Source organism: Macrobrachium rosenbergii, chromosome 28 (assembly GCF_040412425.1).
Source record: "Macrobrachium rosenbergii isolate ZJJX-2024 chromosome 28, ASM4041242v1, whole genome shotgun sequence".
NCBI classification, from domain to species: Eukaryota; Metazoa; Arthropoda; class Malacostraca; order Decapoda; family Palaemonidae; genus Macrobrachium; species Macrobrachium rosenbergii.
This window is the reverse complement of record NC_089768.1, coordinates 15,527,933-15,554,304: the sequence shown is the minus strand read 5'-3', so window position 1 is coordinate 15,554,304 and position 26,372 is coordinate 15,527,933. Positions and strand designations below refer to the sequence as shown.

Sequence of the window (26,372 nt, the reverse complement as noted above, 5' to 3'; positions counted from 1 at the left end):
CTGTGGCACACAAGTAGAAGTTCCTCTCTCCTTTGATGTTTGATTTCCCAGCCCGAGAAGAATCCTAAAAGAGTTCAGAGGTCTGGTTAAACAAATCATTTATAACTAACTAACTTTGATGTTTGATGAAAATAATCAAGAATTTGTGACAACCTACGCAAAAGTTGCTGAACTCATTTGTGAGTATAACAACTTTGCTGAAGAGACTGTGGCTACCAGTGCAGATTTTACTTCGGTTCTTGAAGCCCTGCGTGGGTCAAAGAAAGAATGATGGCATCTTTGGGGTTGCCATGCTCTAATCATGCCAACTTCATTCTCAACCAGGTGAATTCTCTCGTCTCCAGAAGGGACAATTCACTTCATTCTAGTAGATCTTTTGAAGTAGCTCCCTCCACCACTCCCATGGCATATGCATTTCTACGTTACCTCTAAGGCTGCATTATAACCTAGACAAGTAGATCTGGACCTGGTTTGTCTAGGCCCAGGCCTATCTATAGACCAGTTTAAGGCAGAGAGCATCTCCTTCACACACCAACAGTTGGCTTCTATGGCATTTCAGGCAGTTTCATGGTTTGATTTATGGTCAACAGCAGTGAGTAAAATCTCTTCCATTTCCCTTGGCAACACTGAGGAGGTGCCGCCTTCATTAGACTGCTGCAGTCTGGCATAAAGACGATTTCTTACTTGGCTCATTTAACAGGAAATATGTGGGTCAACTGGTTACTAAAAAGGAGAGATTCTGCCCTCTCCAAGTCTCCTGATTTGTTGGCATGGTTTCCACCTTAGCTTTGAGAAATGGAGATATCCTTAGCCTCTCATCTCCATTTCCTAAGGACCAAGTGGATGCAGCAGTCGACAGATGGAGGGCGGACGACAATGACCATTTAGTGCATCAAGCTGTCTCTAAAACATCTGGTCCTTCTTGTGCTGATATTCCTAAACCTTGACCTCAAACTACTTTGTACACTTCTCCTATAAGATCTAATTAAAGAAAACAAATCCCTCCATTTGAATATCTAGAGACCACAAAGAAATTAGTAATTTTGTTATAAAATTTATCACAACTCACAGATACTGTAATGCCTTATCTCATTCTAAACATCCTAACAAACATAAATTATTTTGGTAGTCTGATACTCTATCAAAATTAATGTAACAGAACTCTCAGTATATCACAAATGTTCCAAAAACTAAACTTACTGAAATTATTTTAATAGAATTCACTGAAACTGATACACAAGATACTCTGCATCTTATACAGGGAAGAATAATATCATGTGGACAATGTGTATTAGATATCTCCAGCAATAATCCTATACAAAAAGTACTGCAAAATTTAATTAAAATAATATATGGGTCATTTTCAAATCACCAAAGCAGTCTACATTTAAAAATTGAAACAAGAACCTTGACCCAAAGAAATACACAAATTAGAAGACAATTTTGAAAACACTCCTTATGAGAACATTTAAAAAACAAGAACCAACAAGAACCTAATGCTGTTAAAGATTTTATACTAGGAGGTCAACTATGATTCAATGGTTGAAATACGGTGCCAGAGACTATCTCTTGTTTTTCCTGGTGGCAACATTCTTTTAGGAGAAACCACTTAATGTTGAAAAAATATGCTGTGTATTATAAAAAAAATGCATGGGGATAATGAAACAAACATGGATAGGTGATACTGTAGTATGGCAAACAGAACATTGGGTCAAAAGATTAAAAATGTTAAGGAAAACAATTTCCTAGTACGTGTACTCTTTAGATGTCAGAAACTACTGCTGTACTGTATTTTCAACAAATTCTGAAAAATTTAACTGTGTAACTAGAAACCCACCAAACATATCTTTTTATCTATTAACATTTACACATCACATCTCACTTCTTCTAAAATTTAACAAATTTTACAAAATACTGACACTAAAGAAAGTCCTAATAAGATCAAAGCTTAAGATATCCGTAGGGTGTATGGTCAAGTTTCACTTTTGACCAAATCCTTTTAAATCTTCTTTTATTCTCCACTGCATCAAATGCATACATGTAACAGCATCCTCTGCACTATCATGACCTGAAACTAAAGATATTTCTTTTTCAATAAAAAGTCACATACTTACAAAAAATTATTGCAAAAATAGACATTTCCGGGAAAATATTGTTCCACATACAACCACTATATTTCAGGAGCCTATACCTCGGTAATCAAAAGTCTCCTCAAGGGGTTACATACACCCCACAAATTAGGGTACAGACCTTAACACACAAACCATCTACAGCTGGATATTTTTTATTATAAAATTAATTAATCCCTGCACATTCAGAGGAGAGGAAGAAGGGGCGTTAGCATAAGGCAGTGTTGGTATCTACAAAGCTTGTAAGTTCATAACATGGGCAAAACTTCCATTTTGCATTCTTTGGTATGAAATTAAGAAAAAGGGTTATCTTTGTGTCTATATAGAAAACTGAGCTGGTACTACCAGAAATCCTTCCTGTCTCTTAAGATTGACAAATTTTTCTTAGCCTCTTTTCATTGTCTTATTCAATCATCAAGATACAACTATCTCAATTTATTTTTTGTACATAACTAACCCTTTCTTAATTGGCATATCCATTTTTGTTTCATAGAGAGTAACTAATATAAAGAGACCAACAAATTTTCAATAAATTTGTTAATGTCAATACGAAAACAGTATAGGTATTTGCTACTTAAGTCTAAAGGATGCCTAGTTCTTTTTTCATTATTTGGGTAGTACTATACAGGAGAGGTTTCAATACATGAGGGATGTGTATCTAATTGGTGTGAAGCACATAATTAATACAGTATATAATTACTACTTAATACTTTGTTAAAACTGCATTACTATATTTAAAAAACCAATTAAGTGTTAACCAAATATTTCAATTCCTGGCACTGACGATGCGAGAAAAAATCCAACTTCATTCCCTTCTTCAACTGCTAAAAGATAGAAGGTATGCCTACCTTAGTAAAAGGTTTATAAAATATAAATCCTGGACACAGTGAATGGTCTTTCTAGCATTGGCATCCCAGAAAAGAGATAAATATTTAAGTAGTATCTTCTACCTAGATGAGGATTAGAATATTGAATTGTACTCAGGCATCTAATATACATACATGCAGCCCCTATAGAAAGAGGTGCTGTACATACAGTATTGGTCACGTTTTTCTTTTAACCTAAGACACTAAAGTCTTGTTGTGTGAAACTTTAAGTTCCTGGCATCCTCGTACCGGTACTATTGGATTTAGTTAGGACATGTTATGGTATATACATATATGAGAGAGAAACATTAGTGCGTTACTCCTATGAGTGGATCCTGGTAAACAAGTCTCTTGTTTACCAGGTTTCTGTAATGTGAAATGATGGATTTGTGAATTCTCAGATGATCTCATCACATGTTAAAAATGGACAACATTTGGTTAGTGTTGAGCATATAATTCAGAAGTGTTTGGGGAAGGAGAAGAGGAAGACCTAGAAAATGCTAGACATAGGCTGTGAAAGAGGTACTAGAAGAGAACGACCTTAATATCTGGAAAGAGCAAGGAGGAGTGCAAGCCAGGGGGTAAATGGTGCAGTGTTTAGGGGTTCAGCATGCTGCTGATGAAGTTTCTGTATAGGTATATGAAGCATATGAAACAGCTAATATTGATGTTCATTCATAATCCAGCAGTTTTGTATAAAGCATGAATGTGAAGAGACCATTACACTGTTTTTTCTGTAGCTGCCCTCTGTGGGGGAAAACAGCTTGTTATATCTGTTATAATCTTTCTCTTACATGAACTATTTATGGAATGTGTAGTATTATAACTTCCATTTCATGGCTTTTAATAAGGTAACACTTTAAACTTGAGTTGTGAACCCTAATAAAACTGAGTTTGCTATATAGCTAGGCATATCATTAGACTTAACTTGAACCACTTCCCCGTAATAAATAAATTTCAGTTTGAAGAATTGTCTCCATCAAAAATAATCTCTAGTATGTTCTGGTTCTTAATTACAAAATAAAGTACTTTTAATCATTTGTGGCAGCTAATAGAGACATATCAATTTTTCTAGGTTAAGGTCAATATTTCATAAATGACCTTTCAAGAACTGATTTGTAACTGAATATGCAGAAAGCTAAGGGTTAAAAAAACAGCGGTAGAAGATACCTTAAATACTGACATAGAAACTGTGAGTCATATGAAAAAGAATGATCCCAATAAAGAAAGGGAACATAACATCAGATATGAAATGGGCAAAATTCAATAAGAAATGAAATGAGGGCATTTCCTCTAAATCAGCCATCTATGCAGTCACTGTCAACTGCAAGAACAATATTAGAGCTCCCTGGGTTACAACACCTTTTATCTTTTCAAGGGAGTGACCATTAAGTGAATAAATAAGAATAACAGCTACATATAAAATAAAGGCATGTTGTGATAGGATAGAGACTAAGTTCATTTACATAAATGAAGAGGCGAGACAAGGTAAGTCATCTTAGCAGGGGTGAAGACACTGATTATAGAGGAATCTGAAGCTCCTCACGAGCTAGCAGAGGCTACAGATAAATTTATTCCAGGAATGGAAGACCCTTCTGTTTTTCCTTTTTCAGTACTGTACAGGGTTGGAGTTACAACTGACATTATAAATGACCTGACTACACAAATATACTTAGATCCACTATGTGTAAGTGTCTTGAAACACTAAATAAAGAGCAAATATGACTAGTTATTAAGCACAGGTTTACCACAGAACACACTCCAAGAAATTAAAATCAGTAAGGTCAAATAACTACCAATAAAACATATCTACCAAGTACAAATATCAAGTCAAAGGACATATCAAGGGGATGCTAGGCCAACAAGAAATAACCAGTCTCATACATCTAGCACCCAAACAAGTTATCCTTGCATATACTGCACCAATGGTTTTCTCTCACATCAATGATCTTCTTTAGCATATGTAACATCTCATGCTACTGTGTGTTCATTATCAATGAAATCTCTTTCTATAGCTATGAAGAATTCATAACACTTTTTCCTGCAGGCAGGCTTTAGAAGAATGTGTAATAAACAAGCACTGCTACTATCCACAGACCACTCACCAAACTATGTAGAAGATGAAATAGAGGCTAAATAAAACACAAGGCTCACCCTTGGTGGTCGAGGAAACTTTCCCAACAAAAAACCCAAAAACTTCTTGGCTATTTTACAAGCTGGGCAGTTAATTCTGACTTTCCAGGTGCTCTGCTAATGGAAAATAATAGATTTGTCTCTTGCATGGACAATGAGGTCAAACACAGAGTTATTAGGTCATGGACATATTTTAATTGAAATGGCATACTGCATATATACTTCCACAAAGGTTATAATACTGTATTTGCTGACAGCTTGTATGGTATCATTGTTATAAGGACCGCAGCCACACTTATACACTATGAAGGGCTCAGCCAACGATTTGTTCTGAAATGAAGTGAAATTTTGAGAAAAGTAAAGTTCATGAACATGGACAGCTAGGTAGAGCAGACCAAGACACAAAAGAATTTTTAGTACTACTCACAATCCCACACAAAGCACACCACAAGTGGTAACCCTGTACAGGTAGGCAGATTGCTTGGAAGCTTAACCTTATTGTTGGGAGACCTTTCCTTCTATGCAATTACATATTAAACTGCAAGATACAATAACTATAAATGATTAATTATACAAACAGTAAAAATAAGTTTCTCATTGACTAAAATAATGCTGACCGGGTTAAATGTACAGTATTACATACCATCATTTTGTATTATTTTTTTGAGATATTCTGATGCCAAATTTTTCAATGCTCGCTTATATGGAGGCCCCATTTTATGTGGAAAGACAACACTCGTGTCCACAACAGTATCATGGATGAGCTGAAAGTAGAAAAAGAGAAGAAAAATATTTTTTTCTTAGTAGAACAAATAATGATAAACTTTCTTGCTAACTTTGAAACATAAAAATTTTCAAAATCCACATCAAAACCATTCAAATTTATCTTGAAATATAATAAAAAATTTTAAAAATACAAAGTTTCCAACAAAAATTTTTTTATAAACCTATTACCCATAAATAACCTTATCCCATTTATAAAACAGACCAGACACACAAATCATGAGATTAAAAAAAAAAAAACCTATCATGCACATGCCCAATAAATCCATCATGGGTGTTCCATAAGTAATGGATTTGCAATGGGTGGAACAAGCCAACAGAGTTCACTCAACAAAGACAAGAGGCATAAAGGCTGGTGCTCCTGGAAACACATGCCTCTGTTATTTGCCTGATTTTGAGGGATGTCATGAAAAGGACATCACTCTCACCTGAAAGTATCAAGTGCCCACTTCAAGTACAATATGGCAGAGACCTCCAAGTAATACTTAAAAGCCATGGAGGAGAACTTGCAACTCCCTCTAGAAAAACGTATCAACTTAGAACTTGGAGGTTTGGTTGGTGGTCAAGGAACAAACCTGTAAATATGATGTAAAAGGTCAGCAGTGTTCCTATTATTGCCCAAGACTACACCATGCTGGAGAATGACTGAAGATAACGTGGAGTGAGTTTGATAGCACAAAGTGCTCAGGTACATGAAGTCAGCTATCATGGGAATAGAGACCTCTGGGGTATGACAACCCATTTCTAGTACCATGCCACGAATCTACTTCTCTTTTCCTGCAGGGCCCGCGTTCAAGTCTCTGGCCGGCCAATGAAGAATTAGAGGAATTTATTTCTGGTGATAGAAATTCATTTCTTGGTATGTGGTTTGGATTCCACAATAAGCTGTAGGTCCCTTTGCTAGGTAACCAACTGGTTCTTAGCCACATAAAATAAGTCTAATCCTTTGGGCCAGCCCTAGAAGAGCTGTTAATCAGCTCAGTGGTCTGGTTAAACTAAACTACAGGGGGTGGTGGTAACTTCCAAACCAACCTCTGATAATCCATTCTCTGAGAATACACTTGGTAATTGCCATGTGTTGAAATATAGTGACTCTGGGTGTGGAGATATAGACACTGGGTGCCTGTGAAACTAGAAGTGGGGCTGCTTCAGAAAACAAGTACACGGAGGATGAGACCTGGGATAATCCACAAGAAACTTCAGATGATCCATGAACCAATCCTGCTGCGCCTGAAAGGAACCAATGAGTCATCCAGGTGTTCATCAACATCCGAAATTTTGCTAGGACCCATCTCAGCTACCTAAATCGTTGAAATGCATAATTGTTAACCATGCTCCAGCCTTGAGGCTGGATCATGATATCTATTGTCCACGCTGTGGAGAGCAGTACAGATTAGTGGTAGTCTATGGTCAACAATGTGGTGAACAAATAGAGCAAGGGAGTCTCCTAAACCTGCCATTGAACCTTGAAAACATCTGTGTGAAGGGACCACTCTGACTGAAGAACCTGATGATCCTGCTAAATGTCTGTCAAGATATTAGTGAAACTAAGACAAAGGGGGAGACCTCTTGCCTCCCTAATGGAAATGTCTCTTCAGACATTAACCCTTAAACGCCTATTGGACGTATCATACGTCGACTAAAATTGTCTGTTGGGTGCCGAGTGGACATACCGTACGTCGACTACAAAAAATTTCAACCTTCGGTCAACTTTGACTCGACTGAAATGGTCGAAAAACGCAATTGTAAGCTAAAACTCTTACATTCTAGTAATATTCAATCATGTACCTTCATTTTGCAACAAATTGGAAGTCTCTAGCACAATATTTCGATTTATGGTGAATTTTTAAAAAAACTTTTTCTTACGCGACGTGGCGGTAACTCAGCCGAAAAATTTAATAAATTCTTTTCGTCATTTTGTCGTAATTTTTGCACTGTTCTATATTAGCCGTTACATAAAGTTTTATATACGAAAATGTGCGCAAATTCATGTACAATACAGCAAAAATACAACCCATAGTTGTAGCTTTATCAGTCTGGAAATATTTTCATATAAACCACGATAACTGCCAAAATTTCAACCTTCGGTCAACTTTGACTCGACCGAAATGGTCAAAAACGCAATTTTAAGCTAAAACTCTTACGATCTAGTAATATTCAATCATTTACCTTCATTTTGCAACCAATTGGAAGTCTATAGCACAATATTTCGATTTATGGTGAATTTCTGAAAAACTTTTTCCTTACATCCCGCCAGAAATTCTTTTCACACGTTGTCGTAATGTTTGCACTGTTTTATATTAGTCGTTACATAAAGTTTTATATATGGAAATGTGCGCAATTTCATGTAGAATACAACAGAAAATAACTCATGGTTGTAGCTTTTATCAGTTTTGAAATATTTTCATATAAATCACGATAACTGCCAAAATTTCAAGCTTGGTCAACTTTAACTCGACCGAAATGGTAAAAATGCAATTATAAGCTAAAACTCTTACATTCTAGTAATATTCAATCATGTACCTTCATTTTGCAACAAACTGGAAGTCTCTAGCACAATATTTCGATTTATGGTGAATTTCTGAAAAAAAAATTTTTTTCCTTACGTCTGCGCACGGTAACTCGGCCGAACTTCTCAGAAATTCTTTCGTCATGTTGTCGTAATGTTTGCATCGTTTTACATTAGTCGTTACATAAACTTTTATATATGAAAATGTGTGCAATTTCATGTAGAATACAACAGAAAATAGCTCATGGTTGTAGCTTTTATCAGTTTTGAAATATTTTCACAAATCATGATAACTGCCAAAATTTCAACCTTCGGTCAACTTTGACTCGACCGAAATGGTAAAAAAACGCAATTGTAAGCTAAAACTCTTACATTCTAGTAATATTCAATTGTTTAACTTCATTTTGCAATAAATTGGAAGTCTCTAGCACAATATTTCGATTTATGGTGAATTTTTAAAAAAACATTTTCCTTACGTCTCACGCTGTAACTCGCCGAACATCTCAGAAATTCTTTCGTCTCGTTGTCGTAATATTTGCACCACTTTATATTAGTCGTTACATAAAGTTTTATATATGAAAATGTGCGCAATTTCATGTACAATACAACAAAAAATAACTCATGGTTGTAGCTTTATCGGTTTTGAAATATTTCCATATAAATCACGATAAATAGAAAAAATTCGACTTTCGGTCAACTTTAACTCGACCAAAATGGTCGAAAACTGCAATTGTAAGCTAAAACACTTACAGTCTAGTAATATTCAATCAATTAGCTTCATTTTTCAACAAACGGGAAGTCTCTAGCACAATATTTCGATTTATGGTGAATTTTTGAAAAAACATTTTTTTACGTTCCAAGGCGTTTAATTCATGCATCATTTTGTGATAATATTTTCTCTGTGTTGCTTTGATCGTTTTAAAATTTGTTATATACCAAAATCATCACAATTTAGTGTACAATACAACTAAAAAAAATTAACTCATTAGCTTTAACCGTTTTGCTTACAGCGCGATTTGTATACAATTATATACGAGTTTTTTTTCGCTGTCATATATTCCAATATTTATATATGATAATGATATTTTTTTCATTTCTGATGGTTGCATACTAAACTTCAGGCAATGACAAAAAAATGAGCCAAAAATGAACTCTTAATCTTAAAAACTAAGCGTGCTGTGATTTTTTGAAAAAAACTTTTTTTCCGCTTCGGCGCTAACTCACCGAACGCCGCCGGCATACGGGAGACGTTTTTGTAAATAGGGCTTCGGCGTTAAAGGGTTAAGCAGAGATTCCAGTTTTATCCACTGTAATTTTTCAAATAAGCAATAGTTCATGACCCTGAAGCAGCAACCTACAAAGCTGGTCACAAATGCTTGGAGGCCTAAGAATAAATGAATGAATCAGGAAATTTAGGCTATAAAGCCAAGCAGTGGGGAACTTTCAGCCATTCAGTGCTTCAGACAGTGAAAAGAGGGAGCTGAAGCAGTTGGAAAACAAGGTAAGATATGCATTACATAAAGGAGATGAAGAACAAGGATCTAAAGTTGAAACTGGAATGCCCATTAAGAGCAAAGGAAGAAGCAGTGCTCATCAGGACTTGGCAGGCTGAAGAACATCTGCAGCACCACTGCATAAAAAAAAGTGAAAGAACTATTAAAAGAAAGAAAAACAAGATAAAAAGTTTGCATGTGACCACTCCAATGTTATTGCATCTGTATGGAACAATAAAAAACTCACAAAACAAATTTTCCAGCTAGACCAATTACAATTAGGTCTGCAGGTTCCACTTCAAAGATTTTAGAAAAATACTCTGTTGATATTCTCACTCCTTTAGTTGGAACCATTTTGGATGTTAATATAGAGAACAATATTGACTTGATAAATACATTAAATTATACACAAATTAACTGTGACTCCAGGCTTGTGAGCTTTGATATGGTACCATTATTCATGAAAGTAACCACTCATGATCTGTTGGAATTCTTATTGGATACCTTAGAAAAAGCAGACAGCTTGATATCCCATTTTCTTTGAAGACACTGATAGAACTGATAAAAAAACATGTAAGAAAATGTAAATTTGAACTGAACAGGATATCTTATTCTTAAATTTTGGTATGACCACAGGTAACCCTTCACCTCCGGTTTTAAATAATTTGTAGGTGGAATTTTTCAAAAGCAAAGGTGGAATTTTTCAAAAGCAAAATGTTAAACAAGCTCATTCCACAATGTAATATGGTTAATGACATTTACTTCGCCAGGAACAAAAAATGAATTAGTCCCATCAATAAAATTCACTATGGAAATGGAAAATGATGACAGCCTCTCCATTTTTGGATTGCCTGTTACACAGACCTGTGAAGGGATTTAAATACAATGTGTGCAGAAAACATACCAATCTTCCTGCCTATGTACATTTTTATTTTGGTCAAGGCAATAAAGTTAAGAAATAAGTTTTCATATCCGTTTTTAAGAGCATACTGATGATGAAACAGATATGATTTGGAATATAAGCAACATGAGACTGCTACCTGCATTTACCTTATTGGTAATCTATGTGGACATGATGATGGATGGTACAAGAACTTGTGCACAATGCATCTCTTGTATGTTTTTGTCTTTCCTTATCTTTATACTTGTTCTTCTTTCATTCCTAAAATTTCTGTAAAAACTTAAAAGCCGCATGTGATATGTGTGTGTATAAATGATGGTTTTGCACATATGGCTTTGATCTGTGCTATTGGGTGTTCAAATCTCCGAGGTACTAAATTGTTTAAGAATTATAATTTCCTTCAGGTGATATTCCCAAAGTAGAGTGAATTGGATATAAAATGACATTTGTAGGTTAATGTTTGCAGATAGATAAATAGATACAGAGATGGATAGATAGATAAAATTTTGATTTATACAAATGTAAATATAAATTGGCAATGTTAAGGCTGTAATTAGCACCCACTGGGATACCTGGTTTTTACCTATAAGGTTTAACTAACTGTTATTTTATTGTTTTAATAGCTTATTACTAAATCAGCATGGATATATTTATCATAATGGCCATAATGCATCTACCAGTAAATAGATCATGTGGTAACCTAGTATTCAGAGTACTACAATCAAATCAAGATAGCACATTATTGCCAGGACCTATAGGATGAAAATCTGTGTGCGTGCGTGTCAGGGGCGGACTGACGTGTTGGAGGTCTCGCATTTTTTACCAAGAAAGGATTTTCGCTCTTGGTGATTATACCTCTCATAGAAGGCAATGTGTTAATAGTGTCTCTACGTAATACCCGGCACATAAGACAGTTAGTGTTGTGTAATTGCAGATATATTAATCCACATTCTGCCCCAATCAGCACCTTTGGCCCTCCCTTTACCACAAAAATGTCATCTGACCAACCTCCAACCGTCGTGCCAGTGACCCTGGCACTTAACGATACCTATGCCCCACTCACAAGTTCCGTACCCGTGAACAATTGTCTATACACTATGCAATACTAATCGAACTGTTCCGACGTCGAGTCTGCTATACAATCTGTCAGTGCAGCCTTCTCCGATGAGGAAATTAACCAGATCCTTTAGAGAAACCACGGAAACCAGGCTGTGGTCAATAGTTCAACTGGCAGACGCCTTACTGTCCACTAACCCAAAATGTAGAAATGACCATCACAGGAGAGATCTGAAAGAATTCTATTCGAATATAATTTCCGGTATGCTTGCCCCCGGCAGGGATACCTTTAGATCTCATCAAGGCAACTCTCATAACATACCTGAATGGGATGACTTGGCTAAGGATCTATATACACATTCACTAGTAATGTTTTTACTGAGAGGCAAAAAGGTGGCCCGAGGGAAGGACATGTTGTACTGCTAATGAGGCAGGTGAGAGTGCAGTTCAAACTTGCCCTTAAGCACTGCAAACTGAGTGAAAAGCAACTAAGAGCTGATGCAATGTCTAGAAAATTAGAATCTGGTGATTACCCCTGTCTTTGGAAAGAAGTTCAATCCTTAAATCCCAAAACTAAAAGGCTATCACAGAGAGTAGGAGATGCCATCGCAAGAATAAGAATGTGGGGCGATCACTTCAGCACTATCCTGAATTGCATAAACAATCAAGACTCCCGAAGGGATGTAGATAACCTCCTCACTGATAACATTCAGTTTCATTTCGCTGATTGTATAACACCAGGTAACATCCGCGATGTCATAAACAACCTACCCAATAATAAATCGCCTGGCTGTGATGGTCTGCCTGCTGAAGCTTTCAAATTCTGCCATCCGATAATTTACAATTTGCTAGGTGTTCTATTCAAGGCATGCATAATTCCCCAGTTTCTCCCAGACTCCCAACTCTTGGTTCACTTAATACCACTAATGAAAAACAAGCTAAAGGATGCAGCTGACCCTGGCAATTACCACAATTGCGTCGAAGATACTTGAGTCCGTTCTTTTAGTGAGACCTCTCCCTTTTCTACACACTACTGAACACCAGTTCGGCTTTAAAGCAAACCACTCAATCGACACCTGCATCTACACCCTGAAAGAATTGCTAAACTATTACATATCATCAGCCTCTCCTGTTTTCCTGTTTTGTATATGTGAGAAAAGCACTTGACAGCGTAAACTACCTGGAGCTCTTCTTGAAGCTGCACAAATGAGGCACACCCCTATATCTAATTGGCATTTTATGTTGTTGGTTTTCCACACAGCAATTCTGTGTCAAATGGGGTAACGTATTGTCGTACACCTTCGGCTCCCTAAATGGGCTCTGGCAAGGGGGCATTCTCTCTCCATACCTGTTTAACATGTACACAGATGCCCTGAATGTCAAACTGAACTCACTCCCAGTCGGATGCACTATCAACAAAACAACAATAAACAACCTCTGTTATGCCAACGATATGGGTCTGATTCCCCATCAGTGCAAGGTCTCCATGACCCATCGACACCTGCCACCAATATGCAGAGGAATTTGATATCCTATACAACGAAACCAAGACCCAGTGTATGTCGCTGCTCCCGAGATCGCTTAAGCATATTGCAGAAGCGCAAATCATTGTCTGGAATTCATGCATGAATTTCTGTATTTGGGCCATATTATCACGGACGACCTAAAAGATACAGAAGACATAGAACAGAGGCATCATAAACTATGTGCAACTGGCAACATGATTGCAAGGAGGTTTGCCTTCTGTCACGAGACACGAAACTGCTACTCTTCCGCTCGTACTGCTACGGTATATATGGGTGCTCCCTTTGGACGAACTATACCCGAGAGGCCATGAGATGTATCGCTGTTGTTCATAATGACATTTTGAGACACCTCACAAACACTCTGCCACGAAGATGTTCATAGAAAACCGCCTGGATAATCTGAAAATCATTGTGAGGCGAACAATGTCCAGTCTGATCACCCGACTGAGAAAGAGCAACAATTCACTCATACAAAACATCCTACGCAGTAAGGCAAAATCTAAATTGTGGGAAAAATGGGATAATGAGGCATCTGCTCCTTAAATGACTTATTCTCTATTTTCTCAATTATGAAGTGTCATCTCCAGAATCTGTCATTATTATTATTATTATTACTATTACAGGTAGTTGCCGGTTATCAGCGGCGGTTCTGTTCTGAAGGTGTGATGATGAGCAAAAATCGCCGATAACCGAAAATCAGCAATTTTCGGGGCTTATCGGTGCCAATACCCAATTATCAGCACCGATAAGCGGAAATCGGCGATTTTTGGCACCAAAAAATTGCAGATTTTCGTCGCTAGACAAGCGCTGTAAAACTGGATCGCTGTTAACCAGGGACTGCCTGTATTATTATACTTCTAAGTTTCTTGTTATTATTGGTATTTTTCCTTTTTTATTACTGCTGCGAATAGTATCATTGTAGTTTTGCAATTTTCAATTCTCATATTTAGTCTTCTGGACCTGACTTATGTAACCAACTAAGGGTCCCCAGATGAAAATTAATCATCTGCATCTGTATTCCTAACTGTTAGAATTTTTAGTATTATTTTTACTATTATTCTCCATATAATTACTGTCATTACCATTATTATGAATTCTATTTTTTCAACTTCTTCAGCAACTATGTGGATACTGCCGATTATTATTTTTATATTATGTTATCTTAATTATCTAGATTGTGTTTATTATTTTTGTATACAGTATTCCATGTATATGGCCCTGAGCTGCAATAAAGATTATTATTATTATTATTATTATTATTATTATTATTATTGTTACATGACTAAATTAATTCTAGTACTTTACTGTCGCTGTATTTCTGATTACAGCATCCAGTTATTAACATCAGTATTATCCATTCTATATCAATTTTATCTAAAATTAAGTTAATCATGATATTCATGTCTTTATTAATGCAAATTACTGAGCTCATTTCTAAATTTTACAGGACTTTTATGAAATTTTGTTTGGTAGACCTAAAAGGTAAATTATATGAAAAAGTACCACTTTAGATGACTTATGTACATCTACAAACCATTGAGAGAGAGAGAGAGAGAGAGAGAGAGAGAGAGAGAGAGAGAGAGAGATTAGAGAGAGAGAGAGAGAGAGAGAGAGAGAGAGAGAGAGAGAGAAATTTTATATTTATATATTTACAGATTTTTTTATGGATATTACTTACTAATTACCCACCTTTAATGCATGGAAGTCAGATTCAAGACTATGCCCTATAAGTATAGTCTTGTCCGAAAACTTTGCTAACAAAGATGCTTGCACATCACGTATAGATGTCTTTACATCCTCCATATCACTTTCAGTTATTCCTGAGAACCTTTGAAGAAAGAAAAATATCTGAATTAATCCATGAACACACGAGTAATTACATAAACAAAGACATCAACATTCATATTAAGTTCAAGGATACTGTGTAGTCATTTGAACATCAATCATTTGTAACTATAGCTAGCAGGTACTAATTTGAGCAGCTGATTCAATTTGAAAAAAAGAACTTACTAATACCAGAATCAACTACCATAAACCTAATGGAAACAAGAGAAATCAAACCTTGAGTAGTTACTTGCCAGATATTACTTAAACAGAAAATATGGGATATCCAACATTTTTGCTTTTGACATCTTGTGGTACTTTAAATGTGTTCTATCTTGACTAGCTAACAAGCATCTGCCTACATTCTTTATTTTAGTCAATGGAATTTCTCTTACAATCTTAAAGTCTGCCAACTGTTAAGCTAATTTCATGATCTAAATCAAGTTTGAAAAATTCAGACTAAAAGCTCTTAGGCCAGAGAATTGTTTTCTCTTGAAACAATTATAATAGTATATACAATCTGACATATGTTTCCAATGATTTGCTATAAGTTGGAAAAGTCATGGAAATGCATTTACACAATGATTCTGATATGACCAAATTCAAAACAATGTACTCAAAATACATTTTCATATAAAATGTTCTTCCTTTTCCTCACAAAATTTTAAGAAAAGAGTATCCATGGCAGGACAAACTTAGGTTACCAGGTAGCTATTCCTCTCGAGCATCAGCCTTAAAGTTCAGCAATGTGGCACATTCATAGTGCTTTATTTTATCTTTCTTTGCATGATTACTGTAGTTACTACTGTTACAGGCAGTCCCAGCTTACCAGCGGCATTGGTTAATGGCGTTTTGGTGTTACAGCACTTGGTTAGTGACGCCGTTAACCAGATTTTCAGCGCCAAGCCAGAAGATCCTAAGTCAACTCCTTTTGGGGGTCTGACTTTTGGGTCTGAGTGATTCCTTTAGTGGAAAGGATGCACCATAAATCTCTCTTCTTCAAAACCCCCAGGATGCACCATAAATCTCTTTTCTTCAAAACCCCCAAAGAGAAAAGAACTGCAAGTTCAAGAGGACCATTCCTGACGGTCTTGTTTGCACAAGAAAGGACTCCTAGCCAGTCCAAGGTAAAGTCTCCAACTAAGACATCGCAATTTTTAACCTTCTTGGCTTGCGCTTCCACCATAAAACTTCCAACACCTCGGGGCAAGGTGGTCAAGTTCTGCCGACGAAAAACTAATTTTCTTCGGGGAAAATGTAGTGTTGGGAAGAAGGAGCTTCCCGTGGCATAGGAGAGATACCTCCTATGGGCTAAGTACGAGAGAAGAAAAGCAAAGAAAGCCTTACCTTACTTCCGCTTAGCAGAAAGCCAATCTTCAATCTCCCTGAGTGCCTTCCTAGAAGACAAGGAAGCACAAATGTGGGGAGTCTAGATCTGTCATCTGGATGGTTCCTCATCAGGAAGGTCGAGGCAGGCTGGAGCCAAAATGTTGAGGGAGAGCTGCATAAGCCAGGAGACCAGCAGATGGAACCAGGGCACTTGGCAACTGGTGCTGAGCGCTCAAGAGCTGTGCCAGGTGCTTGTGAGGAGATGAACGCTTGCACAAAGACGATGGGGGCCTGAGATGGATTATTGGGCGCTAGGGAGCCAAATACTGGTGCCCAACAGCAGGACCCTCAGGAGAAAAATACTCTGGACTGTCCCATTCGTTGCAGGAAGGTTGAGGGCTGTGACCAGGCTCCTTAAACAGCTTACTGGGCAGCAGAGAAGAGCAGCCAGCATCATGTGTGTGCCTCTTCAGTGGACAAGACGAACCTAAAAAGTGCTTGCGGTGCTTTAGTCCGGGCTGGAGTCCTGAGAGTCAGACGACAACTGGTGCACATCCGAGACGCCTTTTCAGTGGCTGTCTGTGAAAACCTGGGATGTGAGTGCAACAGGCTTGACTGAGGGGGCAGCTACCTGTGGGCAAACCCCACTGGCTCCCTTAGACTTCTAGCATGTCTTCTCCTAGGTTCAGGGAAGCAGGACAGAGACCTTCATCTAGGAGAAATGGCAGGATGAGAAGCCACCTCCTCCACTTGCATAACACTGTTTCCTGTCAAGACACCTTTCCAGTGGTTGTCTGCTGATACCTGGGAACGTGCAACAGGTTCGACTGAGGGGGCAGCTACCCGTGGGCCAACCCCATCGGCCTCCATTGGACTTCCGGTATGTCTTCTCCCAGGTTCAGGGAAGCAGGACAGTGACCTTCCTCTAGGAGAACCAGTGGGACGAACAGCCACCTCCTCCACTTAACTGTATTCACTACTAGGTTAAATTTCTTGTTAAATCTAAACTCGAGACTGGCAATGGCATGGGTTGGAAGCAAGGGAGCCAGGCGTAAGAATAGGTGGATTTAAAGTAGGAGGGCTAGTAGCAGGAGAAAAAGCAGGAAGGGGGAAGAAGGAATAGCTGGGTTACTTTCTAACCTACACTTAGGTATAGATTTTAGGCTAAGAGAAGCATGTTTCTCAGCGCTAAGAGGCCGCATTCTTCTTCCTATCACTTACTTGTCTAGGTGAAATTAAGTACCTTCCACTTATGCTCATCTGGCGCCGGGTGTTTGAAAGCTGGGGCCAGGTGCTCGGAAGCTGGCGCCAGGCGCTCAGGCCAATCACTGCATTCAGCACAAGTTCTCTCCTTACTATATTATTGCCCCCTACTCTTACTGCAAATTATATAAGTGTCATATGAAGATTTGATCAATATAATTTTGCAACCTTCACTACAGCAGTGAAAACTAGGTGAACTTGAATCAGACATCATAATAACAAAAACTAGAAAAACTGAACCTGAAAGCTATCAAAGCTTAAAGGCTACTCTAAATAACTGATAATACTTCACCAAAATCCAGTTATTCAACCAAAAACCAATGAACAAAAGCTGCTGCAAACCCCCGATGTTTACAGTACTCGAGAGCCGGCAGAAACAGAATGAGGTTTTCTGTCAAGTCGTTTCCAGTACTCCCGTTAGTGGGCAGGGCTTGTCGCCTACACTAAACAATCTAAGTGCTACTGCAGTTTTTCAAATAAAAGGCTGCCACACCAGTTAGCAACTATAGCTATGTAATTACCTGGTAAGTTACTTATATTTAATTAACCTTTATTGATGTTGACCTCTATATCATGAAGCATTGACAAGCAAATGATAAGCCTATTCATCAGATATTTTACTGTCCTTCTTTTGTGCACACTTTCATTTCATATCAGTCAAAATTATTTTATCATTGTAACCTTTATTTATTCATTCTAAGTATCATTCCAATACCTTACATTAAAAAAATACAGTAAATCTAGGCTAGCCTTTTATGCTGTACATATGTCATCAACACATGAAGGATCACAGGAACTCAATCAGATTTCAAACTTTTGCTTGGTAAGTTATTTTGTAAAATACTCCTGAAATTGCCCAAACACTTAGCTCTTATATTGATTTGAATACTCAAGAAAAGCTTATATAAATATGCAAAATATTCTGAAAATAAAACTGCACTACCATTGCCAAGCATAAACTGAAATTTCCCACCCTCCAACCAATGTTGAGGTGATTGTTCCTTTCACCTTCCCAAGACAGCTTTACAGACAATATTTTCTGCTAATTCAAATATCAACCTACTCATGTAATTTACACGAAATAAACTGTTAAAATACCTTTTTCTTGTACTCGCATAGTCAGATGTCGTTTATTTACCTACAATGAAGTTAAATGTAATCACTGAATGCACATCATTCATTTGTGTTCAACCTATATAAACTATTTGATACAAGCTTGTCTTTTGTGTGATTGTGTTGTTATATTATCTACATTAATTGGCATATATAGGACCTATATAGAAAGGTGTGAGTTCCTTGTAGTAGTGCATATATAACATTCAGATGTATTACTGAAGAAATAGTTTGTATCTTTATCACAGTAAGCCTATGATATCAGAAACATTGACTACAGCCAACCGAGAGGTAGCAGTGGGTATTGCCACATCTACCTAAAACCTATGTTGGTGAATGGACAGGTGGAATGAAACAGCCTATAGTAAATCAATGCTGGAAAGTGATAACGAGTCTCATGCACTTCAACATTATATGAAGTCTATTTCCCTGGATGAGAAGTTTCAAGTCTAAGCACAGTATTGTCCTACATAAAAGCAAGACATAAAAAGTGAACTTGAGCGAGTGAGATCCTACTGCATAAAATTCATAACAATGATCATCATAATAGATTTACTACTACTGTATTATGGTATCATTTTCAACACAGTTTTTTGCATTCCTATATGTGTTATAGAATAGATGTTAGTAATGTAGTTGGTGATTGTATGTTAGTTTTATAAGTTAGTCATTATTTTATTTTCTGCATTGATGAAGTGTATGGGTATTGCAGAATGTATAAAAAGAAGGCACATGTTTAATTTTATAAGATGTTTTTATAGCATAGCATTCCTTATGTTTAAAGAGCATGTTATTGTTGTGACGTCATAGGAAGTGACGTCACAGGACGAAAATGGCGGGAGGGAGAAAAAATGTAAACAAACAAGGAGCGGGAGTGTTACAAGCATGGTGGAAAGAGGTAGAGAGAGCTCTCTGAAGGTTAGGTCGTTAATGGTTGGGTTGTAAGTCTGTTTGTGGTTTTTGTTGTCGTAAGCTGGATTGCATAGAGTAAAAAGAACAACGTGAACAGGTGAGTGGATCACATAATTGAATAATTTAAGGATAGGTTAGGCTAGAGAAAATTTCAAGTGGTAGCAGAGCGTGGTTCGTTAAAAATGGACGGATCTGATGGTAAACTTTGGGAGATGAAATGGAGGAGAGACTGTCCGAGATTTAGCGGGGCACAGGGCGATTATAAAGGATGGAGAGGACAAGTCGAAGATTGGCTTGTGGTGTGTGGAGAAGAAGTGAAATATCCGGGGATAGAGATAAGGATGAGCTTAAAAGGGAAAGCTTTAGAAGTAACAGAAGGAATAGATAGAGATGAACTTAAGGATAGCGAGGGTTCAAAGATAATCCTGTCCAAACTAGATGAAGTGTATCTAAAAGATACGTTAATGGAAAATTACAGTAAAATGAAAAACTATTTTAAAATAGAAAGAGAATCTAGTGAAAAGATAAGAGATTTTATAATTAGGTATGAAAAGGCCGAGTCAGAGTGTAGTAGGGCACTAGGGAAAAGCATGCTTGAAGGGGAAGCAAAAGGTTTTCATGTACTAGAACAATCGAATCTCACAGAAGATCACAAACAAATGGTATTAGCAGCTTGTGGTCGAGAAAAGTTGAATATAAAACAGTGTCACAAATAATGAAAAGAATATTTGAGGGATTAGGGAATAGAGAGGAGGGGGAATGGTTAGGATCAGAAGGTTGTGAGAATTTTGGGAAAGGGTGGAAAAACCAAAGATATCGGGGAAAGGTGAATCGAGGTAGAGGTGGAAGAAATCCTTTAAATAGAGAAGAGAAAGTAACACTGTGTGCTATATGCAAATCAGAATGGCATTGGGCCAGAGATTGTCCTCAGAATTTTCAGAATAAGAAGAAAGCAGAAACTGGACAAGAAGAAGAAAAAGTTTATATAGGAAAAGTTAGCAAAATAGAAGACGAATCTTGGGAAGAGGTTGATGCAATTTTAGACACAGGATGTAAGTCAACAGTTTGTGGGGAATTGTGACTAGCACGCATTGTTGTGGGTTTGAATCAGGAAGAATTGAGGAGAATGAATGATACTAAGAAAGAGTCTAATAAAGTATTTAATTTCGGTGAGTCATCATACAAGTCGAAAGGAGTAATGGAAATACGGTGGTGATATTGAAAAACAAAAAGTTTTATTTGAAGACAGAAATTTTGTAGGGTGATGTACCATGGTTAATAGGTAAGAAAACCATGAGTAAAATGGGGATGACCATAAATTTAAAAGAGAATTGTGTTAAAATAGAAGTACTAGGGAAATGAAAGTAAAGTTACGAGAAGACAGACAGGGCCATTTAAGAATACCAATTTTGAGGAGGAAGGTAGAAGAAGAATTATTATTGAGGGTGGAAGGAAAGAGCCTAAGGGAAATTAAAGGTACAATGATGAAGTTACATCTACAATTTGGCCACGGAAGAGGAGATAAAATATGAAGCTAACAGAAGAAGCACAGTGGAGTGACGGTTTGGGAGAGAAGGAAAAGAGGAAATAAAAAGTTACTAACTGATTTAATCGCAAGTTGTGAAGTATGTAAAGATATAAAAGAAATCCAGCTAAACCAGTAGTGGGATTTTCTTGGAGTAAGACATTCAATGAAGTTGTAGCAATGGATGTGGGAGAGATAGAAGAGAGAAAGTTCTTGGTTATGGTAGATATGGCAAAAGGTATTGTCAGGCTTTTTTGGATAAAAGACAAGAAACCAGAAACTATTATAAAGACTCTTTTTGACGGGTGGTTTTGCGATATTTGGGGCACCTTCCAAAATATTATCAGACAACGGGGAGAATTTCAAAATGAAAAAGTAAGGAGGATGGCAGAAAGATCGAATATTAAAGTATTAGCCACAGCATCAGAATCTCCATGGAGCAATGGATTGTGTGAAAAGACAGTAGGCATAATCAAAGAAAGCTTAAGAAAGATGAAAGATGATGAGGAAGTGGATTGGTCCATAGCATTAAGATGGGTAGTGAGTGCCAGGAACTGCTTAATAAATAATGGTGGTTTCTCCCCTAACCAATTAGTATTTGGGAAAAATCCTTCCTGCCTAATTTAATGGGAGAAGAAAGTTCAAGTCCTGCAAGCAGAGAGAAAGGTATGGAAGAAAGCATAGTAAGGGATACACTGAATGCAATGCATAAGGCCAGAGAAGTGTTTATCAAAAATGAGTCTTGTAATAAAATAAGAATTGCTCTGAACAAAAATGTCAGAGAACATAAATTTGAAGAAGCAGTAGTGGGAGATGAGGTATTCTATAAGAGAGAAAATGAAAATGAATGGAGAGGACCTGCTCAGGTAGTGGGAGTATCAGGTAAAACAGTAGTGGTTAAACATGGGGATTCTCTAAGAGAAGTAGCGAGAATACATGTTACTAGGATTCAAAGACTATCACCAGAAAAGGAGAAGATACTTAAAGTAGACAAAACACACACTGTGAAAGATGAATCCCTTGCATCAAAGGAAGGGAATATAGATGAGCAGGAAGGAAAGATGATAATTGGCTGGAGAAGGAATGCTGATGTAGAAGAGACTATAGAAAGAGATTTGGCAGAGGAAACACTGGAAGATGAAGGGGAAAGTGAGGTAACAGAAGAAAGTGAGTTAATAAAGAGATACCCAAATTCAGAAAGGGAAATAGAGTTAGAGCTATAAACAAAAATACAGGACAAGTAGAAGAGTGGATGATATTGAGCCTTGCAGGGAAAAGATCAGCAAATCTTGGGCTGATTCGTACAATGTAGAAGACTCACAGTCAGGTGACAAGGGATGGGTTGACTTAAGAGATTATAGTCATGTAGAAAAAAAATTGAAGATGAAGAAGAGGTTTTGCTAGGATTCGAAAATAGAAATGTAATTGAAGCTAAAGAAAAAGAACTACAAAGTTGAGAGAAAACAAGGTATATGAGGAGGTAAATGACATTGGACAAAAAGCTATATCTACAAGATGGATAGTAACTGAAAAGGTAAAAGGTGGGGAAAGGATATGTAAAGCAAGATTGGTAGCTAGAGGTTTTGAAGAAGAAATGGCTGAATGGGAAAAAGATGCTCCTACATGCAATGCTGAAATTTTAAAATTTTGTTTGACGGTAATAAAACTGAAAGATTGGAATTGTTATATGTTAGATGTAAAAACGGCATATCTACAGGGTGATGAAATACAACGAGAGGTATATTTAAAACCACCTAGTGAAGATGGTTGGAGTGGATTATGGAAATTGAAGAAAACTGTTTATGGGCTCAAGGATGCAGCAAAGGCATGGTATTGTAAGGTGGTAAAACTGGTGGAGGAGCTTAAAGGTGAGAGGAGTAGATTAGAACCTAATATATTCTTTTGGAAGAAAGACAATAAATTGAATGGTATTTTATGTACACATGTAGATGATTTTTGCTATGGAGGAACTGAAGGATTTTTAAAGGAAACAATTGGGAAATTGAAAGGGAAATTACAAGTAGGAGAACAAGAAAGTAAAAGTTTTAAATATATAGGAGTAATAGTAGAGCATAAGGAAAATGGAATTTGTCTTAATCAGTGGCAGTATATAAATTCTATAAGAGAACCAGAAGCCAGAAGATTTACAGGTAATAGAGTATTAGGACAAAAGGAGTTAACAGAATATAGATCAGTGGTAGGACAGTTGAATTGGGTATCGCTACATACTGTGCCAGAAATATCATATGATGTTAGTGAATTAAGTAAAGCTTTTAAAGAAGGAACGACTCAAGATATGAGAAAGCTGATTAAGATAGTGAGAAAAACTAAGTGCATAATGGGAGAAGTGATAATAAGTGAGTTAGAAGAAGAAAAGGTTTATTGGGAAGCCTATGCAGATGCTTCATTCGGGAATATTGAAGATGGTCATACTCAATTAGGTTATGTGATATCATTGACAGATGGTAAGAGGAGAAGCCCTATATGGTGGAAATCCAGAAAATCCAGAAGAGTAGCAAAGTCCACCATTGAAGCAGAAGCTCTGAGTGTTGGGGAGGCCATAGAAGGATTTGATATATTTCAAACATTTGTGGGAAGAGATAGTAGGAGGGAGAAAATTAGAAGCACTGGTGAAAACTGATAGTAAAACCCTAATGACTGCAATAAAATCAAGTACCGGAGTAAGTAGTAAGAGATTAAAAATTGATATTGCAGCAATAAGAGAAACAATAGAATCTGGAGAAATAAGTGAGGTGAGATGGATAAAGGAAAGCATCAGATAGCTGATGTATTAACCAAAGCTGGAGTTTCGGGGGAAAGCATTAGGAATTATGTAGAGGGTAAAGAATTGAGAATAATGGAGATTAGAGGATTAGGATAAGAAAAGGCTGGAGGGGAGGGAGAAGGAGATAAGTGTGATTGTATGTTAGTTTTATAAGTTAGTCATTATTTTATTTTCTGCATTGATGAAGTGTATGGGTATTGCAGAATGTATAAAAAGAAGGCACATGTTTAATTTTATAAGATGTTTTTATAGCATAGCATTCCTTATGTTTAAAGAGCATGTTATTGTTGTGACGTCATAGGAAGTGACGTCACAGGACGAAAATGGCGGGAGGGAGAAAAATGTAAACAAACAAGGAGCGGGAGTGTTACAAGCATGGTGGAAAGAGGTAGAGAGAGCTCTCTGAAGGTTAGGTCGTTAATGGTTGGGTTGTAAGTCTGTTTGTGGTTTTTGTTGTCGTAAGCTGGATTGCATAGAGTAAAAGAACAACGTGAACAGGTGAGTGGATCACATAATTGAATAATTTAAGGATAGGTTAGGCTAGAGAAAATTTCAGTTGGTTGTAAAAAATATATATATTACCTCAATGTTGATTTTCTGTGGATATTGTTGCATGTGCAAAACTGTAAATCACACACTTAAATAGAGAAATAACCAGCTTATCAGGAAGCACTAACACTTAAGAATGAACTACAGTCAACATTATGATAAAAAAAGTCATCTTACCTTGTATTATAATCAATAATAGGGTTTTCTGGCTTAACTAACTGCTCATATACAGGTTTCCCATCAGTATCAATGACAGTTATCCGGGTAAGCTCACTACCCCCAGTTGTGTAACACATCTCACAATCTGTTGGATATTAGATAATCTCAAAATAGTATAGTTCATGAATGTTAAACGCCAACACTAATGAATATACAGTAAACCCCCCGTATTCACGTTCTCACGATTCGCGGACTCACGCATTCGCAGGTTTCTGTGGAACATATCTACCCGTTATTTGCGGATAATTCGCCCATTCGTGTTATTTTTCACTGAGAAATATTCACTAATTACTGTATTTTCATATAATTTTCATGAATATGTGCACTTTTTGTGATAAAACTATTAGAATACTCAGGTATTAACATTTTTACAGGGTTTTTCTTGTGTTTAAACTACCAAAATGGGCAGTTCTAAGTGTTTTTATAAGGGTTTTAAGTATTCGCAGATTTTAGCTATTCACGCGGGGGGGGGTACACATCCCCCGCGAATACGGGGGTTCACTGTATGTCTAAAATAAGACCAACAGGGAGAAAAAGACAAGAAAATATTACTTTTATAAAAGAACATCATGCAAATCTGGCATAACACACACAAGAATATATCAATCAGACAAGGAAATTATGAGTGTGTACACTTGTACTTATGTCCAGGTAGTGGGGTTCAAAAGAATGTGGGACATCCATCTTTCGTTTTAAAAATATTAATAATAAAAAAAGACAATACCACAGGCTTACCTAATGCATAAACACCACAATCACTATCTTTAACATCCTTAGGTAAGGTCCTGACATAACCACGTAAATTATTAGGATCATAATTCTGGGAAACATGAGTTGTTGCTTGGGAACATCCTTCAGATTCTAAGTCGCCATTACAACACGAATATCGTGTTTCCCATCCTGAGTAGCCTCTTTTTTTAAATGGACGGCCCCAGTGATGGACGCATGGTCCAATCGATAAGGGAAATCCCCATTTATCAACTGTGTATAACACAGAACACCTATCACAGTATCGTTCCACAGAACTTGGGCTCAGCTTCTTACGTGTATCAACCTGGAAAAAGTTTATGAATCACAAATAAGAACAAAGCAACCAAGCATGCAAGTTTTGACATGATATTAAATGTTAAGTTAAGGTTTTTTCAATAAAATCAACACTTGAGTGTTATTTACATGTTTCCCAGCCTCCAAGCTCCTATGTGCTTAAACCATTGATTCCTGCTCTCATTCTTGCACACTCCACATGTATTCTGTGATGAACACTGCCATTTCCACCAAGTCAGGCACAAACAATGGGGCTCTTTGTCTAAAAAAGACATGAAGGGGTTAACAGTCTTACCCCGCAATACATGATACTTGAGTTTCAGTGATCACAATAGGCCGCATTGCGCTAACACCCTTGGGCGGAAGTACATAAACTACTCCACTCTCTCACATAGTACACAGTGTGACCCACT

At 37.0% G+C, this 26,372-nt stretch overlaps 1 protein-coding gene across 2 annotated transcripts in view; it reads right to left on the bottom strand.

Annotated features, from left to right (window-relative positions):
* Window positions 1-1,673: 1,673 nt before the first annotated feature.
* LOC136854067 (zinc finger CCCH domain-containing protein 13-like) overlaps window positions 1,674-26,372 on the bottom strand; it is a 177,850-nt gene continuing 153,151 nt past the window's right edge. For both annotated transcript variants that reach the window (XM_067130186.1, XM_067130185.1), the window contains exons 13-17: window positions 25,651-25,969; window positions 24,874-25,000; window positions 15,086-15,224; window positions 5,772-5,892; window positions 1,674-2,074 (exon numbers count right to left, since the gene is read on the bottom strand). In XM_067130186.1, coding sequence (XP_066986287.1) covers window positions 1,980-2,074; window positions 5,772-5,892; window positions 15,086-15,224; window positions 24,874-25,000; window positions 25,651-25,969 — 801 coding nt within the window. In that variant the 3' untranslated portion in view covers window positions 1,674-1,979. The remainder of the gene's footprint in view (window positions 2,075-5,771; window positions 5,893-15,085; window positions 15,225-24,873; window positions 25,001-25,650; window positions 25,970-26,372) is intronic.